This window comes from Typopeltis vanoorti, chromosome 6 (genome assembly GCF_054136105.1).
Source record: "Typopeltis vanoorti isolate ZY-2024b chromosome 6, IOZ_Tvanoo_1.0, whole genome shotgun sequence".
Lineage (NCBI taxonomy): Eukaryota > Metazoa > Arthropoda > Arachnida > Uropygi > Thelyphonidae > Typopeltis > Typopeltis vanoorti.
The window spans coordinates 154,960,820-154,981,143 of NC_143554.1; the positions used below are offsets into that span (position 1 = coordinate 154,960,820).

At 35.3% G+C, this 20,324-nt stretch overlaps 1 protein-coding gene across 2 annotated transcripts in view; it reads right to left on the minus strand.

The window, feature by feature from the left end:
• Positions 1 to 20,324, minus strand: part of LOC150106122 (uncharacterized) — a 273,819-nt gene that overhangs the window by 102,936 nt on the left and 150,559 nt on the right. For both annotated transcript variants that reach the window (XM_090394494.1, XM_090394493.1), the window contains one exon: positions 10,516 to 10,632. In XM_090394494.1, coding sequence (XP_090250620.1) covers positions 10,516 to 10,632 — 117 coding nt within the window. The remainder of the gene's footprint in view (positions 1 to 10,515; positions 10,633 to 20,324) is intronic.

Consider the following 20,324-nt stretch of genomic DNA (forward strand, 5'->3'; position numbering starts at 1 on the left):
TGAATGAATCAATATTTACTTCAAGGTTTACCACTGAGACTCTATGGTTTGGTTCTTGTTTTCAATTTCTTTCATCTATTCTTGAATAATGTTTGTGTATAATATTTAATAATGCTTACTCCACAGTTCCCATCTGAAAGCTGCTCAACTTGGATTCATTTTAAAACTCTCTTCCACACTCTTTTTTTCCATATGAAATTCAATTTTATCCCCCTCAAAAATTAAATAGTGATCACTTCTGGTTTTAAATCCTCTGTATAATCTTGTATCTTGAATCAGTGGGCAAACATCACTATCAACTATAACATAGCCAAAGACACTTTTATTATTTATTGTATCTTCTCTGCATGTGAATGTGCACATTTTTATGTTGGAACATGGTGTTGGTAATAACTAGTCCATGTCTTGAACAGATCCAGCTGGTACCTACCATTATGATTAGCTTTGCTCTTTTCTCCAAATTTTCCAAAAACATTTCTGTACGTCTGGTAAATCATTTCCTACTCTGTTGCTTAGATCTCCAACAAGGATCAACTTTTCCTTTTCAGTGTGTCAATTGCTTTCTCAATGCTTCAGAAAAATCCTCCCCTTCTTTCTTAGTAGAACCTTCTGTGGGAATATAAGCATGAGTAAGTCTCATTGTCCAATTCCCCCCGTTTTGATTTTTGCCCATATCACTCTACTTGATATTGCATGCCATTCAAGAAGATTATCTTCATATTTATCTTTGAATACTATAGCTACTCCTTTTCTCTAATTGTTAATCCCTGAAATAATATTTTGTATTTGTTGCTTAAAAAGATCCCACTCTTGTTTTTGTTTTCTTCATTTCAGTCACACCTATAATGTCAATCTGGTACTAATCCAATTCTTCTGCTAGCTCGATTTCTTTTCCAATGCTTCTTATGTTGATAGTACTACCAATTTTGAACTCTGCTGATGTTGAGTTCGGCTGCTTTCTGGGATTTGTTCCAGTAGCTGATTTTTTGCTGTTTGTCCTGGTTCCCTTAAGAAAATAACAAGGGCACTGTTTAACCAGGGAACTTCCAAACCAGCATGAAATTCTGTCATGTTGTACAATCGTTTTTGCATTATGATTTAAGCCAATAAGAATACAATTTAGCCAGCGAAATACCAAATTGCAGCCCATCTTCGTTCTTTCAGTATCCAGACAAATACCTAATGAGATGCACCACAAAAATATGAGGATTGGACATGATGCCAGAAGTCTAGTTCAAAAGCCCATTCCTTAAACGGCTACATGGAGGTCTCCTCCCCAGTTATATAGCTCTGCCGCTTAACTTTGATTACTTATTTCTAAAGCTTGATTATTTCTTACATTCCAAAATATTCAAATAACAATGTCATCTTTCAAAGGGAATTCAATGTCAAGAAGTCAACATTGCTTCCCTGCTCTAATTCCACTAATAACAGCAGTTTCTGATGCTAAGGTATCATTATTAATGAATAATGATCTAACACAGATTCAGCTAACACCCATCACCTTTTCTAACTAGCACTTTCACCAAATACACGGTAGATAACAATTCTCACCTTGGTAACTCAGACCATGTCCTGAATCAAGTTTTCTTTAAAAATTCACTCTTCACCTGATCATTCTCAGTCCTGTATCCTTTGACATCATGGTGTTCAACAGTCCTTGAATTCTACTCCACCTTCCCATTGTCAGATTATACTCATGATCCAAGCAACAGCTCAGACCAAATAACAGAAATAATAGGTATTATTTCTAGAAAAATTTTCATGTTACTCCTCTAAATAAATATTAATTTTTATTGCTATTTTTGCCTATTTTTGTTTAGTAGTACCCCCTTTTTATAATATCATTGGCTTTTTACTCAATTTTTAGGGCATTACTGATGATTTAAAGACAGATACGTGACGAATATATGGAAAGAATAATTTTCCACACCTATGTAGGATGTTCCTAGTTGTCTTCTTATTGAGCAGAATCCAGCATATATGCCAAATGCTGTTATAGGGTATGTCCAAAATTATTCTTCCCATATATTCTTCATGTATCAGTCCTTAAAGCATCAGTAATGCCCCTAAAAATTGAGTAAAAAGCCATTGACATTATAAAAAAGGGGTACTCCTAAACAAAAACAAGCAAATATAGCCATACAAATTAAAAGAAAAATAATTCTCACAGGAATGAAGGTCTTCATCTTGAATTTTGACCACGAAATGACCTTGAATCTTAAACCATGAAATGATTTAAGAACAAAATTCTAGCTTCACATTCAGAACAATGTCACTTGCAACAGTTACTAAAAAAACATCAACAAATCCAAATGATTTTCAAAGAGCCAAATGCAGAAAACTCACATCCTGATCATGTTCAAATAGTAATTCAGTCTTCTGGTCCCTCATCAATGCCACTTGGCCAAACTTCTGCGCATCCATATTTACATCTCTTTCTCTATTGCATCCAAATGATACCATCATAACATCACTTAACAAAAAGGCCAACTTAAGAATGATAACAATACATTGGTATTTTCTTATTGGTACTGGTACCAATTACATTCATTGGTCTCATTCTTTTCCTCCAACTTCTGCAATGATGACAAAGGCAAAATACCACAAACATGCTGTTCACTGTATGCCTCCTCCAATCTTCCATTTTTGAAAGAAATCAAAACTTCCTGATTAGCTCAAATGGCTATAAATCATCTGGTTCTGATAGCATCCATCCTACTCTAATTAAAGCTTATGTCCCAGAATGAAGCAGCCCCCTTAGGGGCTGTTAAATAAAGCAAATTTAAAATGTTTTAAGACTAAATGTGGCATGTCAAATGTGAGTGTAAGATGGTAAAAATGTAATATTTGCATTTGATTTTTGCAATATTCGCTGTGTATGTTTTGTACTGAATATAAATAAAATAAATATTATAACAATATATGTCTGTATTGCGAATTTTTTTTTTCAATGGGGGCTGTGAAATATTTTAATTTTTCCAAAGGGACCTTTATATCCATAAGTTTGGGATGCACTGTCCTATACTACCTTTTTGATTTTTCCTACTTAACTGGGAACTATGAAAGCATGGAAACATGTCTATATCCAGCTGATTCAAAACAAGGATGATAAAAGTCACATGGCAAACTATCTCAGTTCTCCCAAAAACCATGGAGAAATTCATCATCAACTAACTTCTTTAACAACCTGAAGACTGAGGTTGGTAAAGAAACCTCTCAATGGCTTGTTTCCCAAGGTTGGTGATGATAATTAAGAGATCCACTGTTGATTTAGAGTAGTGAAATCTGTATTGCCAGGTTTCCAGAAATCAAAGTCACTTGATATTTTGAGTGATATCTGATCAGGCTTGGCAAAGAGGCCAGCACAACAAATTACCATCTTATTCTATTCCTTTCATGCTTTGCAAATGGTTTAACACCTTCCTCTTTGGTCATTCACTAAGCTTCATGCCTGCTGGCTTCCTCTTTTATGATTTTCCAACCAATGCTGGAGTATCTTAGAGCTCTGTACTTTCACCTACTTTCTTCTTAATGTACATAAATTACTTCCTTTCAATGACCAAAAATGCTTATAACAGTATATTTAATTTTCCTCTTCATCAATCATTAGAATATTCCAGATCTTCCACAATAATGCCTTTAACTCTGATCTCCTTGCTATCCACTGGGGAAAGGTTGTAAGATCTCCTTGTGAGATTTAAAGTTACCAAAACCAAAAAACCATTGATTTCCAAACAGGATCAGATTTCTCTTCTTAGACTGACTTATACCTCTAGCCCTTTCTGCCAAGAGCCATAGCTTCCTCAACTGCCAAAAAACTTGGCATTTTTCCAATTTTTTTGGCAAAAAACTTTCCTGTACAAATATTTGAAGCTAAATGATTTTCCTGGGGGACTTGCGACTTGCAAGCACAGGCATGGCTAACCCGTGGTCACAGAGCTAAGTATGATCTATTTCAAAGCTTTTGGTCATACTTTTATTCTTCCACTTTTGCTTCTACCCTCATACTAACATTCTTCCTAAAGGGGATTCTTTACTTAAAGCTTTCTATCTGTCGTTTTTCTTTCTTACTAACCTCAGGTGCTCCATTCTCCCTAAAGCTATTAGAGTATTCGAGGGCTAGGGATGTTTCCTTCTCTTTCAACTAACCACTAACATCCTAGTAGTGGGCAGCAGAGCTAGTGGTATTAACCTCTTGAAGCATGCATGCTACAATATTGCAATGTGGAAAACAAGTAAAAGCAGCAGCCACATCATCATCAAATTCCTGATATGTACCATTAAGGGGTGTACTGGATATGATGGTACTGCATGAAAAACTTACACCATTACTAACTTCCTATCTACAATTTTCCTCCAAATCAATCTGTTACCTGTCAAGACTTCAACATTATTATCAGATCTTACATTTCTACCTTTTAAGGCACTTTTTACTGTATCAATCCACCTATATCTTGGTCTTCCTCTGGGTCTTTTTCCTGCCAACCTGGCATAGAACACTTGTTTTGCTAATCTTTCCTCTCCCATTCTGTTTAAGTGACTATACTACCTGAGATTAGCTCTGCTAACACATTCCTGGATGCTAAAATATTAAGTTCTTTCCTAATATCCTCATTTTTAATATGACATTGCCATTGATGCCATCTGTTCACCCCCTCTAATCTTTCTCAGGACTCTCATATCTGTGGTTCTAGTCTTTAGTCAAGTGTTTCATTTCTAACCCAGCTCTCAGATCCGTAAGTTAAAATTGGTTTGAACACTGTCTTGTATACAGCTAATTTAGTGTTTTCACTGATTTCTCTTTTATTCCATATAATTTATTCAGTTGACTTCCTACCATACTGGCTTTGTTGATTCTTTTGTCTATTTCCATATTTAATTGGAACATGCTACAATACAATGCTACAATTTTGATATTAATATAATTTTACAATACTTAGGCAAAAGATTAACATCTTGTGCCAAAATTGTGCCTAAGTAGCTGAAATATTTTACTTGTTCTATAGGTTCTACATTCATGATGCAGTTAATATTTTCAACTGCATCATGAATGTAGAATTTCTGTCTATTTTCTGAGTAATTTCTGCCTATTTTCATTGTCTTTGTCTTGTTATTGCTGATTTTCACACCAAATTTATTACAACAGTTATTCAATTTATTCAGGGAATCTTGCACAGACTTGTACTGGATTTATTTAAAAGTTTAAGCTAGGTTGGTCGATTAGTAGAGCCTCTGTTACTAATTCTTCTTCTTCTGCAGCTTGTCCCACTTAAGTAGGGTCACTGTTTGTAGTGAATCTCCTCCACAATCTCCTGTCTTGGGCTGTAGCCACATCCAAGTTCTTCATCCTCAAGTCCTATTCCATCATCTCCATCCATCTCTTCTTTGGCTGCCCACGCTTCCTCCTCCCCTGCACATCCATCTGCATGACCTTTCTTCCCACATACTCTTCCTCCATCCTCATCACATGACCAAACCATCTCAACCTTGCCTCCTGTATCTTTGCTCCTAAGGTTGTAACTTTCACCATTCCCCTTACATAGTAATTTCTCAGATGATCCTTTCTGGTCACACCGCACATCCACCAAAGCATTCTCATCTCCGCTACCTCCATCCTGCTGATGTTATTTTTCCTCAGGGCCACAGTTTCCACAGCATACGTCATAGCTGGTCTCACTACTGTCCTGCAGATTTTGCCTTTTAGATTAATCGACACACTCTTATTGCATAGCACTCCAGCCATCTCTATCCAGTTCCTCCATCCTGCTTGTATCCAGCATCACACTTCCTTCTCAGCCTCACCATCCTCTTTCATTGTTGAATCTAAAGTCACTGACCTTCCTGATAACATTTCCTTCCAGCTCCAGATCTGTCTCCTGGCTGCCATCCACTTTGCAGCATATATACTCTGTCTTACTTCTGCTCAGTCTCATACCTCTCTCTTCCAGTACTTTCCTCCAACTTTCCAGTTTAGCTGCTACTTCTTCTCTTGATTCTTCACACAGTACATAGGCTCTGTTATTAATGGCTCAAGCAAAAAGTTAAGCAAGTTTGAGCACAGTTAGTAGTTGGAAAGGGTTAATTGCTCGATGCTGTTGGCACGCTCTCCCTCAATGAGTCTTTGGACTCCCTGGAGGCGTCACATAATAATAATAACATCATCTGCATAAAGTAAAGAGCTGAGGTTAATATCTCCAAATTTGATATCAGGTTTAATAGCTTTCCTTCTTAATGTGATCCATATAGATAACAAATAACAGAGGGGATAACGTATAGCCTTGTCTGACACCAGATTTAATATCAAACCATCTTCCTGCACTTCCTTTAATTCTAACTGCTGATTTACAACTCAAATAAAGACTAAGTATTGATTAATATAATGCGACATTGACATCATACAACTGTAGTGTTTTGAATAGCTTTTCTTTTTGCACTCCGTCATACACCTTTTCCAGATCTACAAAACTTAAATACAGATCTTTGTTATATTCCCATGATTTCTCAACTATTTGTCATAACGTGAAAATTTGATCCTGACAGCCTCTATTTGGCCTGAATTCCAGCTTGTTCTTCACTAAGATTCCCTTCCACAATCCTTCTCTACCGTTTCTCAAGTATACTTGAATAAATCTTACCAGGAACACTCAGCAGGGAAATATCTCTGTAATTCTCACATTCAGTTTTATTTCCATTTTTATATATGGGTACTATGAGAGCTCTACTCCATCATCTGGAATTCGTCCCTCTATCCAGGCCTTCTGTACTATGCAGTGCAGACAGTGTAAGACATTTATCCCTCCATACTTGAGCATTGTTGGTCAAATATCATCTACTGCTGCTGCCTTTCCACATTTCAGGCTTTGATGGCTTTTTCTACTTCAAGCATGGATATGTATTCCTGATTACATGTCTGTTGAGTGTTTTTTACTACTGTGCTGTCTATCACTGCTTGTTTTGTTTAGAAATTTTTTGAAGTAATTACTCCATACATCAAGGATATCTTTTTCACCAGTTTTCATGTCATGTTTATCATCTCTAATTCCTTTTACAGCACTGAAATAGAGGAAACAAATCAAAAGAGACAAACCAATAAGATGGAACCTTGAAAAATTAAAGAGTAAAGAAGTAAAGAGAAGATACCAAGAGGCAATTGATCACAACATCCCAGAAAACATAAATAGTCAGAGTAATATTGAAAACCAATTGAATATGATTAAAAAGTCTATTAGAAATGCATGAAATCAATTACTGAAAAATACAAAAAAAGAAAAAAGAAAGCATTGGATAACAGATGAAATTCTTGGCCTTATGGATGAAAGAAGAAAATATAAAAATGCTGTTGAAGAAGATGTGACCAAATACAAATATCTTAAAAATCAAATTATAAGAAAATGTAGACAAGCCAAAATCTGGAAGAACAATGCAATAACATAGATGAATTATTTAAAAAAAGAAAACATAGAGAGAGCCTATAAAGAAATTAACAAATTGACTTTCAAATTTAACAAGAATAGCAAAAACAATGCCATCAAAGACAAAAATAGAAAATTACTCATAGAATCTGAGAATATATTAATGAAATGGAAGAACTTCTTGAAAATCTCTATAATGGCAGCAAACTACATGTCGATATTAACATAGAAAATCAAAATGAAGATAATCTAGGATCCCCAATAATGCAAGAAGAATTTGATAAAGCACTATCCGAAATGAGTAAGGGAAAAAGTACAGGTATAGACAATATTCCTACTACAAAATCTAGGTGATGAGACAAAAACCTTACTCTATCAATTAATAACCCAAATCTATGATAGAGGAGAAATACCAAAGGAGTTTATGAAATAAACTATAATACCAATACCAAAAAAGAATAATGCTAATAAATGCAGCCAATTTAGAACAATAACTTTAATCCAACATGTCAGCAAAATTCTGCTAAAAATTATTCAAAATAGAATTTATTCAAAAATAGATTGTCCACTGGATGAAAACCAATTTGGATTTAGAAAGAATAAAGGAACAAGAGATGCAATGCACTGTTTAAGAACCAATAACACAGAGAAGAATAGACTTTAGTAAAAATACTTACATATGCTTCCTTGATGTAGAGAAAGCATTTGATAACGTAAATCAGCAAATACTCCTAAGTGGCCTAACTAATATCAGCATAGACTTGAGGGATAAAAAAATAATTTATCAAATATATAAAAAATCAAAAAGGACATATTAAAATCAATGATAATGAGAAAATAATCAATATAATGATTGGAATAAGACAAGGATGAATACTTTCATCACTTTTGTTTAATTTATATATTGAAAATGCCATTCAGAAAGCTAAAGATAAAATAAATAACAGCATAAAGATAAATAGTGAACAAGACATGTTTGCGATTTGCTGCAAATACAGCCCTTGTGCAGAAAACAGAAAAATGTTAAAAACAATACTAGAATTACTAAATAATAACCTTGAAAAATATAAAATGAAAATTAACACAGATAAGACTAAAATCCTTGTTTCAGGTAAAACCCCTGTCAATATACAGCATATAGACATCAGCAGGAAACAAATAAAACAAATAAAAAGCTTTAAATACTTAGGAAGCCTAATAGCAGAAGATGGCAGAACAAGAGAAGACATAAGGTCAAGAATAAACAATGCAAAAGCCCAATTCTCTAAGATGAAAAGCATTTTAACAGGAAACCTCAACCTACAATTGAAAAAAAAAATTAATGAAGACAATTTACTAAAATAAAGAGCCAAAAAGCTTCATTTTGGCGATGCAAAATTATATAAATCAAGTGGATATTAAATCCAGCATTATTTCAAAGCCAAATACAGAAACTATAAAAGTTTTATATGAAATTTGACCAGAGAGCTTACAGAAATACACTTGCCAGCATTTACAAGTTTCCCTAGCCGGACCTTATTAGGAGACATGATCGCTTTGCCCAAGCATCTATATATTCACCTCCTATTGGTCCATTTTGATAAGGTTTCACTGGCCTGACAGCTGTTTCGAACTGATTGGTTCTCCTCAGAGACACTGTATAAATAAATGTCTCTCTAAAAATTAGGCGATCCCCCCCCAGCCCACTCAAAATGAGTGACCGAAAGATCATCCAACTCAGCGTTGGTTCCACTCAGTGACAGGCTGACCCCACCACTGAGCACCACTCGTATTCCAGGGAAAAGCACCCACCAACATGGCCCACATGGACCATGCTGGAAAGCACCCTCCCCGGACACTCAAAATGCTCTCTCAGGCAAATCCCCTCCCTAACCAGGATCAAAATTCTGGAAGAAACCTAAGAGAGCAAAAACTCTTGTTCAGTACTAAGGAATTTTTTTTTTTTTTTTTGGCTAGTTTTGGTTAAGCAAGAATGCTTTTCATATTCCCCATTATCTGTGAAGAAAATGTATGGATGGGGTATTATAGAGCTATAAGCTCTGATCATGGCAGGAGGGTAACAGCAATAGCCGAGCCTCAGTTATAACTTCATTGGCTACAACATTGCCATCCGTTACCCTCCATGGGTACCCATCCCATTTTAGTTGCCTCATACGACATGCATGGGCTACAGTGGGATTATTCTTATCCCAGCCGCCACGTGGGATCAGTACTAAGGAACTCAAAGTGTCGGAGAGGTGTATTTTTCGTAAGCAAACTCATGGTCGGTGAGTAAAGTATTTACTAAAATAAAGAGCCTAAAGGCTTCATTTTGGCGATGCAAATTATATCAATCAAGTGGATATTAAATCCAACATTATTTCAAAGCCAAATACAGAAACTATAAAAGTTTTGTAAAACTATAAATGGACCAATAGAAGGTAAATATGACTGATGATGATGATCTCTCTTTCAGATTCACACCAATCCCTTCCCCTCAGCCTCTCACAGACATTCTTTCTGCCTTATGTCTCATCTCTAAGCACTTCCAAGAATAATATTCTGCTGAACTGGTCACCATGATTCCACTACTTTCTTCCAAGACTTGAAGAAGATGAGTGGCTGGCAGTCAATATACATCTAGTATTTGGATCCCAACTTACCAAATTAATTTCTCATTTTCCTCTTTCATTCCATCTACCCCTCTCTCTCTTACTCTGTCTTCTCCAATGACTACAGCCTTCGGATGTAGATATGTCAAGATTCCTTCTTACTCTTGTCCATATATAATATTATGTGCTAATTGGATTCACAATCTTTAATGTGTGTGGATTTGCTAAGTTTTGCAAACAGACATGGGATATCGAGACTATGGGATTCAAACGTATAAATTCTCCTTAAAGGTTACAAGCCTCTGCAGCATTGTACTATAATAGTGTGCCTAACCATTTGCGCTAATGCTCATACAAGAATTATGCTAAGTCAAGATACAACTCAGATCTACTGTAAATGCAGGGCATTAATGGGTATTCACTTTAATGAATATCCGATATCCAAGGCATATGTAATTCACAGAAATTGAAATGCATTTTTTTAATTAATTTTTTTTTTTTTTGCTTACAGTAACATGGATTGACTGAACATCACTACACTCATGTTGATTCAGCTTTATACGAAACATCTTGGCATTACATCGTTGGCATATAACTCTAGCAAAATCACAGTGGCTTTTGTGGTCCTAGAAAGAAATCAAGTGTTTTCAAAAGTAAAAACCAAAATTGAGAGTAATCAAAATATTCAAAAGGGAGAGAAAAAAATTACACACACATACACAAACACAGATAAAACATTGACATTTATTATTGCTTTTGGTATTTTTAATGTGCAGTTTCTTTTAGGGAAGTTATTCCCATCCTAAACTGACTGAACAGTTTTCCAATTTGTAACAGCAAGCTCAAATATTAGAGGTTGTGAAACAAACAATTAATGCAATGAGTTGACTAACAATTCAGCATAAAAAAGATAAATGTAGAGATATTTGATTTTGCTCCTTTATGAGTGATTTTCACAGACCGCGCGGTTAGCCTAGTGGCTTTGCGCTTCGCAACCATATGACTGGGGAAGGAGTGTCCCAAGTTCGATTCCCGTTGTAGACGTGAGGAATTTGAGGATCTTCCTCAGGCATAGCCAAGTTAGCCAGTCTTGGGCGCAGTCAGTAGGGTTTTTTCCGCCAGTTTATCTGGCGTTTTTCATCCCGCAAACAGGCAAACCGGCCCAGTGAACATACACCTCTACAGTCAAAAATATATCCCCCCCCAGCGGCAGACCAGGCGACGGGTCGGCTGGGAGTAGTACTAACAAGTAGTCGCATCTAAGTAACACGCGGACCCTGCATAGGAAGCGGGAATAACGCGAAGAAGAAGAAGATGAGTGATTTTCACAATGCTACTGCAGTGCTGTGGTGCAAGTCCAAAACTCCATATTGTGAAATGATTTTTATCTGGATTGAATAATATTGAAAATATCAGTTTCTATAGCTATAGCAGTAAAATTATTATTACCAGAGATCTCCAAGAAGTCAGGGACTCATCGTGTCAACATATCAACATATCCACTATCATATGTATTAGAATTCATTCTCATTATCTGCACTCACCACCTCCATAGATAATCCATTCCAATCTGCACTGCTCTATGAGAGAAAAATCTAGCTTGCACATCTTTCTTGACTGCTTTCATTCTCAATTTCCATAGATACCCTCTAGTCTCATCCCCACCCTCTATAAAATTAAAAATTCTACCTACTGGTATACTATATAATTATTTCAGAAGATTGTAGGTCTATCATATCATCTCCATTTTTTAATGTTTGCTAGTGTCTGCAGTCCACAAATACTCAATCTGTCTTCACGATCTACATTTCATAATCTCAATACTGTGCATTCCCTCCACTGTATCTCCATCACTTCAGAAACTAGGAGACCAAATCTGTGCATTTCAGATTTGGCCTCCTCTGCACAAGAGTCCAGAGGAGGTCATATCAAAGATTTATACAGAAAGGTAAAATGACCTCCTTATCCTTATTATATCAATGTCTGTTTCATTTTTCATTCATATATCCGAATTTAGAGACACAAAACACACGTGTTGAAATGATTATTTTACTTATTATTAATAAAATAACACTTGATATTGCGATCCCTATATTGAGGTCATCATCAGAAGGATACATGATAACTAATATTTAAGGAATTGACAGCGTATACTAGAAATATAAATTAAATAAACTTTAATATATACTTTCCGATATTTCGGAAAACGTCACGTTGCCATCTTCTTGGGAACTTAATACAAAGACACGTGCACACAAGTACTACATAACAGCAAATGAGAACTGAAGCTAGGAAGCTAACGTTTTCCTAAGTCCTGGTGGTGCCCCCTGGCGGGCTATATTGGTGGTTCTTGGCCTTTGGGCTGAAGTTCCTTTGATAATTGTTTCCCAAATTTGGGGCAGTCTCATGCATCCAAATTTGTTGAGGTTTGGCATGTTCCTAAGGGCTGAGGCTGATTCCATGAATAGTCTTTCATACTTGAACTTGCTGCGGTGTATGACTGTGGCTTTCTTCCATCTTATTCTGTGGCGAGTATCCAGAGCATGGTCTGCAAGCCCAGAGTGGCTATACTGGTGAAATCGGTTCACCACTTTCCCCACCCTTGGCCAACTTCTTTATGGAGACCTTTGAAGAGAAAGCCTTAAACTCAGCCCCACAAAAACCTACCATATGGCTTCGCTATGTTGATGATGTGTTTGCTATTTGGCCACATGGCCCGGATTCACTCCTCTCCTTCCTAACACACTCAAACAACCAACACCCCAGAATCAAGTTCACCCTGGAAAAAGAGGAAAACAATAACCTCCCCTTCCTAGACACACTAGTCACCCGCCAACCTGATGGAACCTTGGTTTTCTCAGTTTATAGAAAATCCACCCATACAGGCAGATACATTCACCAACAATCCCATCACCCCCCCCTCACAACAATATGGAGTTATTAAGGCACTATTCAACAGGGCAAAAATGATCAAGCCCTAACCACTGAACTAAATCACATCCACGACACTTTCTCAGCCAATGGCTACCCCCCCCCCCCAAAAAAAAAAAAATCCAGAGAATACTTAACCCAGTTATCCACAACCCACCACCCCCTCCCCTTCACATAAAAGATTACTCTAAATCCATCATCATTCCCTACATCCCAGGCACCTCGGAAAAAATCAACAAAATCTTAAGAAAACACAACTTAACCACTTGTTATAGACCACGTAGAAAAAAATTGGCATCCCTTATCCGCTCCACTAAAGACCAACCACTTCCCCTAGACCTACCTGGTGTGTACCAGGTCCCTTGCAGCTGTAAATTGTCTTACTTTGGCCAAACAGGCAGGACAGCAAATATCAGAATCTCAGAACACAAGGATTACATCCGATTTCACCAGTACAGCCACTCTGGGCTTGCAGACCACGCTCTGGATACTCGCCACAGAATAAGATGGAAGAAAGCCACAGTCATACACTGCAGCACGTTCAAGTATGAAAGACTATTCATGGAATCAGCCTCAGCCCTTAGGAACATGCCAAACCTCAACAAATTTGGATGCATGAGACTGCCCCCAAATTTGGGAAACAATTATCAAAGGAACTTCAGCCCAAAGGCCAAGAACCACCAATATAGCCCGCCAGGGGGCACCACCAGGACTTTAGGAAAACGTTAGCTTCCTAGCTTCAGTTCTCATTTGCTGTTATGTAGTACTTGTGTGCACGTGTCTTTGTATTAAGTTCCCAAGAAGATGGCAACGTGACGTTTGCTAAAATATCGGAAAGTATATATTAAAGTTTAATTTATATTTCTAGTATATGCTGTCAATTCTTTAAATATTAGTTATCATGTTTAACCAGCGTATAAGCCTCTCAACAAGAATAACAGAAGGATACATGTGTATAGGAAACCAAGCTACATGCTTTTGCACTCTATAAAGATAAATTAAATCTACACTGTTAATTAATCTTTTTCTTAGCCTGACCTCTAGTGATAAAAAAATTAAATTAAATTAAAATAAAATAATAATTAAAAAAAATTAATAAATATATTAAATAAAAAACTACATTAAACTCTACTAAAGTCCTCCTGTACTAAGATTCTTCTGGATTTGTACAGTTCAGATTATTATACTACAATTTTCTTCTGGACTTGTACAGTTCAAGTTGCTATTGAATGTTAAGGGGAAAAAAACACTTCACCAAGTCTTCTTGTATTGATATTTTTGTTTGGCTTGTTCTAGTTGCTATAAAGGTTGCAAATGGGTCTCCTCCACATCCTTGGAATGGTCTAACCATCACTTTTGTTCAGATTTGGATTATGTTTGAGCATTTCACATGCTTCTTTAAATTTCTTCTCGAACCAGGTTTTGGTGCAGTGTAGGGACTTGGTACCTTTCCAATCAATTCTGTGGTATGTTTAGAGTGTGTGTGGTCAGAAAGAAAGAGTCTGTTTCATTTGTGTTTCATATGTTGTGCCAAATATTCAGTTTTGCTTTGATATTTAGGCAATTCAATATTCAACTGCCAGAAGAAGAAAAATTTCTGTCATGTGTCATAACAAACCCAACCAATCGGAAAAAGCCTCCATTTATCTGGTGCAACCATTCAAATAGAAGGGTTTTCACTGCTTGTGACTATACTTATTCCCCAGTACAATTTCTCAGGAAATACCTTTTGGCACTAGCTACCAGTCTATTTTCTTGAAAGAGTTTTTTTCAGAAGTCAGAAATATGTATGAAGAAACTAGATGTATACTACTCCAAATATTGCTGAAAAATTCAATTTCCTACATTATAATTTATAGCAAATTCATTCTGATTATTTATTCCATAATTATTCTTGATATTTTGCAATTTAAAATAAGTTTTGTTAATATTTTTATTATTTGAAAAAATAAGTGCAATTTTTCCCCATGATTTTTATACTGTATTGTTATTTAAATACAATGCTCACTATGAAATTATATGATAGTTTTATTATATTAAAATAGAGGATATTATGGATTAATCTATATTTTATAGACAAATGTGAAAAAATGTTTCGAAAATTTACAAGTAAGCTTATAAAAACAAGACCGAAATCAGAAATTTAAGTCATTACTAAAATGCAAAATAGCATTCGCATTTTAGTAATGACTTAAGTTTCACTAGCTTGAATGACCAGACTTTAAATTCACCAAGGTCAAACAATATCAGGTAGAGTGCATGGTTAACTCTCCAAAAACTCTAAGTTACCTATAAGATTATTATTATTTATATGGGTACTCCATGCAGTCAAAGGGCTCATCACAGGAGGCCCACTCTACCTATTAACATAAAATCTATCATACATCTACTTAAACCTTTTTGCTGTTGTGGTGCTTACAACCGCCTCTGGCAATCCATTACACTCATTCACCACTCTCCAAGTAAAGAGCCTTTACTTGGAGAGTGGTGAATGAGTGTACCCTTACTAAACGCACTCTTAGACAACTTCCAAGTATCATCCCTTGTTTTCTCCCTACTTCCCATGTATTGAAAAATTTCTTTGTGTCAATCTTATAGAATCCCTTCAGAAACTTCTAAGTTTCTATGATTCCCCCCCCCCACCTCTCCTCTGTCTGTCAGCTAAACTCTGCAACCCCCACACCCTCAATCTATCCTCATAAGGAACATTCTACAGACCTGTCACTAGCTTGGTCACTCATCTCTGAATCTTCTCCTCCACCTCATGATTACCAAGAAACACAGGTTATGAAATCTGTGCATAATAGTTAACATGTGGACGAATCACAGGCTTATAAAGAGAAATACTAACCTCTATATCTCTATTGTCAATGTATTCTTCAGCATTCAAGTAATCCTGTAGCTATTTTGCAAACTCTTGCAATATATCCACTGAAATTCAAATCTCTATCCACCATCACACCCAGATCCCTAGCCTCATCAATTTTCTGTAAGCTAGTACCATCAAATATGACACAAAGTATGTAATCTTTTCATCCCAAAGTTACCTTACATTTTACAACATTGAATTGACAACAATTGTCCTTTGCCCATGCTGCAAATTTATTCAAATCATCCTGTAAGATATCTACATCACCTTTATCAACTATTGCATTCCCTAGTTTTGCATCATCGCCAAACAACTGATTATCCACCTTCAAATTTTCTGCTATATCATCAATGTACAAATTAAAGAGTAGTGGTAGCCCTGAGGTAATCCACTGGTCATCCTCATCACCCTTGATTCCACTCCACCATACACCATCATCTGATGTCTATCTATCAGACACCAGACTCAAATCCATTCCCATTTGCTCCAACTTTTGTAGTAGTTTTCCATGAGGTATTCTGGCAAATGTCTTTGTAAAGTCCAGGAATATCGTGGTGTAGCCATTTCCTTTATCCAATTCTGCTATCACCTTATTATAAAATGTGAATAAATTACTGAGGCAGGACCAATCTTTTACAAAGCCATGCAGCCAGGGCCGGCCATCTGGGGGATGTGGTGGGTGCAATGCACCTGGGTCCCATGATCGAGTGAGCACAATCGGTACACATTTGCGGAAACATGTTTTTTATTATTTTTTTTTTCTTCTTCTAATTTTGCTTATAACTAAAGGGATTTCATCGACATGATTTTAGGGTCCCCGGTAATAATAATATCTCTGTGTTTCTCTATTATATTAGGGTTTTTGCTTAACCCTTTTGATGCGTTTATGCAGTGCATAAAAATTAACAAACACGATTTCATTTTTACCCTAAAATGCCTGATTCATCATTAGTTTTTTTCTAATCTGTTACACATTTATGTCATTTGGCTCGTTATCGAAACCATTGAAAAAATATTTATTATATTCTTTATATATGGTTAGTCTAGAGCAGGGGTGGACAACCCTTAACATGCCTGCCAAACGTGGCATGCCAATGACTTCTTTTTTTTTCCAGCACACAACCCAGGGCTCATCTTAAAAAATAATTAAATAAAAAAATACATTTCAAACATTTTCGCTGACACATATTTTAACTTAATATAATACAATTTTATTAAGTACAGCTATACCAAATAAAAATGCAATAATTAATTAAACTCTACCAACTGTTTCATAATAATAAGTAATAAGAAAATTAGAAACAAACATCCTATTTCCAAGCCATCAATATATCTCCATGAATATACTGATGTACAAGTTTTGTCCAGTTCAGTTGTTGCATTATTCGTCAGGCATCCAGACGTGGCGTGACTCCTTTACCATCGTTTGATATGTCTTTTCATGTTTCGTAAAGAACGTATCCATTTTCTAAAGTGTATTTGGATTTTATTAAATCGTAAGTCATTAAAATATGTTTAACTTATTAGATATAAAAGCAAATTTCCTTTACATTGATTTTCGGAAACTAAAGTTTTCAGTTTTTTTCGTAAAATCCCCGCATATATTGCAATTGCTATTTCCTGCCTAGAGAGCAGTTTCCTTGTGTGCATCCTACCCAAATAGCACCATCTGCTTTCCCGTTATTTCAAGCAAAAATTAGCAGTAATTTACAAGACTTGAGATACTTAATGAACAATCCTTCACGAATGACTAATGAACAGACAGCTATGGTAGTAGGCCAGTAAAGATAGGTGCATATATGATTGGTGCAGTATTAACAAAAGATTGCGCAAGTCAAAGATAAAAGTCAGCAGACAATTTTTGAATTGAAATGCTAATTCTCTTCAACCAAATTCAATATCTGAAAGTGCCATAACAATATTCACTATATATTTCCTAGCTTTAACACGTTTACGAATTTTAACACTTTCTGTTGATTTTTATTGTTGCTCTGCATTTGAGCTGGAGGGACAAACTCCGACACATCTAGTTTTTAGTGTTTGCTAGTGCAGCATATGGTTTTGCTTGTGGCTAATAGCATAGTTTTTGGGGGACGGGACATGCGATTCATTAGTTAGTGCCTTTATCCAAGCTGTCTCTAATTGCACTATTTGTTGAGAAATATATTACACAGACTACAAATGTTTGTACCTTATTCAGTGATACAATAAAACGACCTGCTTTTACTGGCGTCTGCAGATGTATTGGCTAGTATGGAAGGCGCGTGGTTTGCCACGGGAAGCGAGTCACCATTGCCACGAGGTGAACGTGATTAAACTTTTTTTTTTGTGCGAGGTTATGCGAAACTTTTCAATTTCTTTTTTTCGCAAAGTAAAATCAGGGGTGCAAGTTATACAAGAGGACCAGTTATATTCCAGTAAATACGGTAAGTTCTTTTTAAAGCTATGTGAAATGTATTATCAATATTCAGAATTATGAAGATCTCAACTACATTAATTTCGACTTAGTTAATAGTGATAGATAAGGGTGAAAGTGATGTACTGAAGTAAACAAATGAAAAAAATAAACACATTCCTTGAGTGTTTCTAAAATTTTGTAATATTGTAAAAAGTATGTACATATTTAACTTTTTGTTAATTCATGGGATAAAAATATTTAATATTATTTACTTATTCGACAGGCAAAGATTAACCCATGATGTCCATGCCAAGAAAGTATCCCTCTGGGTGTCAAAAAAGGAAATCAGCAGAAAAGAAAAAAGATGAAAAGCAAAATCTCAAAAAGTCACACGTAGATTTGTTTTCATGGCTACAAAATAAATCTGACAATGAAATTGCTACAACTTCAGCAGTTGCGATTCAAACTTCAACTGAAAAAGAAAACTCCAAGAAAGCTACACAACTTTTCAACGAAAATGTAGAAACTGTGGGATTCATCGAAAAAGACTCGTCTGATTATACAAACGTTTTGGATACAGCAAATAACAAAGAAAACAATAATAATGATGGTGATTAAGTGAATATAAATGATCCAGGTTTGTGGCCAAATATTATAACTGATAATTTTAGATTATTTTGTGTTAAAACTGAACCTAAACAACATCAAGACGCATTTGTTAAGAATGTTGAAGGTAGATCATTTTCTACATCGTACTATTTAAAAAAAAATGCCAAATGGTGAAACTCAGCTTCGCAGCTGGTTACTTTACTCAAAAGCTCAAGACTCAGTATTTTGCTTTTGTTGTGTATTATTTTCCAAAAGAAGAGGAAAAGATCAATCAACACGATTTATATATGGTTTTAATAAATGGAGAAAACAGTCATTTGTAATTCGAGATCATGAGCTTTCTGTTGGTCACTTTAATTCTTTTATTGCTTGGCAAGAATTACTAAAAAAGGCTTAATTTATGTTCAACTGTTGACAGAACAAATCAAATTAATATAAATAAAAAAACGGAACGTCTAAAATTACTATTCCAATGAATTGTAGATGTAATTCTATTTTAGCAAGTAATAATGTCATTTCGAGGATCCCATGAAACAATAGGAACACCGAATAATGGAAATTTTTTAAGTTTAATAGAATTATTAAGTAAATATGATCCTATGCTAATGGATCATGTAAACAGAATTAAAATCACGAAAAAAAGAATTGTGCATCATTTCGCGCATAGATTTCAAGAGGAAATTATTGCAGCATTAGGTAATGAAGTCCTTAATAAAATTAAAGACGATATAAAAGCATCCATATATTACAGTATCCAAATGGATTGTACTTATATTTCTGATAAATATGTACCTGATATTTCTTACAAGGAACAAACTTCGATAATTATTAGATATGTAAATTTTGTAGACAAAAAATTAATTATAAATGAGTCATTTATAGGATTTATTGAAGTAACTGATGTGATTGGTGAAAGACTAGCAAATTTGCTTTTAAAAAGAATAGGTGAGCTTGATTTTGATATTATGAATTGTGGAGGGCAAGCATACAACAACAGTAGCAATGTGAAGGGAACAATATAAAGACATACAATCTAGAATAATTAGTTTAAACCCTCTTGCAATTTATGTACCTTGCTTATCACGTTCTTTTAATTTGATAATTTGTGATGCTGCTTCTAGTAGTATATATTGTAAAAAATTTTTCGGAATATCGCAACGTTTATACTGTGTATTTTCTGCATCTACAAAAAGGTTGGAAATTATACAAAAGCATTTAAATATTACGCTTAAACAATTATGTGATACTCGATGTGAAGCCAAAATACAAGCAGTCAAAGCAGTGTATACACAGTTTGAACAAACTTATAATTTGAACAAACTTAGAAGAATTTATTGGTGCAATTAACGATAACACAGCAGTATCCGAAGCTAAAAGTCTACTAGATTCATTACAAAAAATGCCATTTATTTTAAGCTTATCAGTGTGGTTTACAATATTGTCAAAAATTAATAGTATCAACAAACTATTTCAAGCAAAAACAATTGTTTTTGACTCTGCTTTTAATTTAG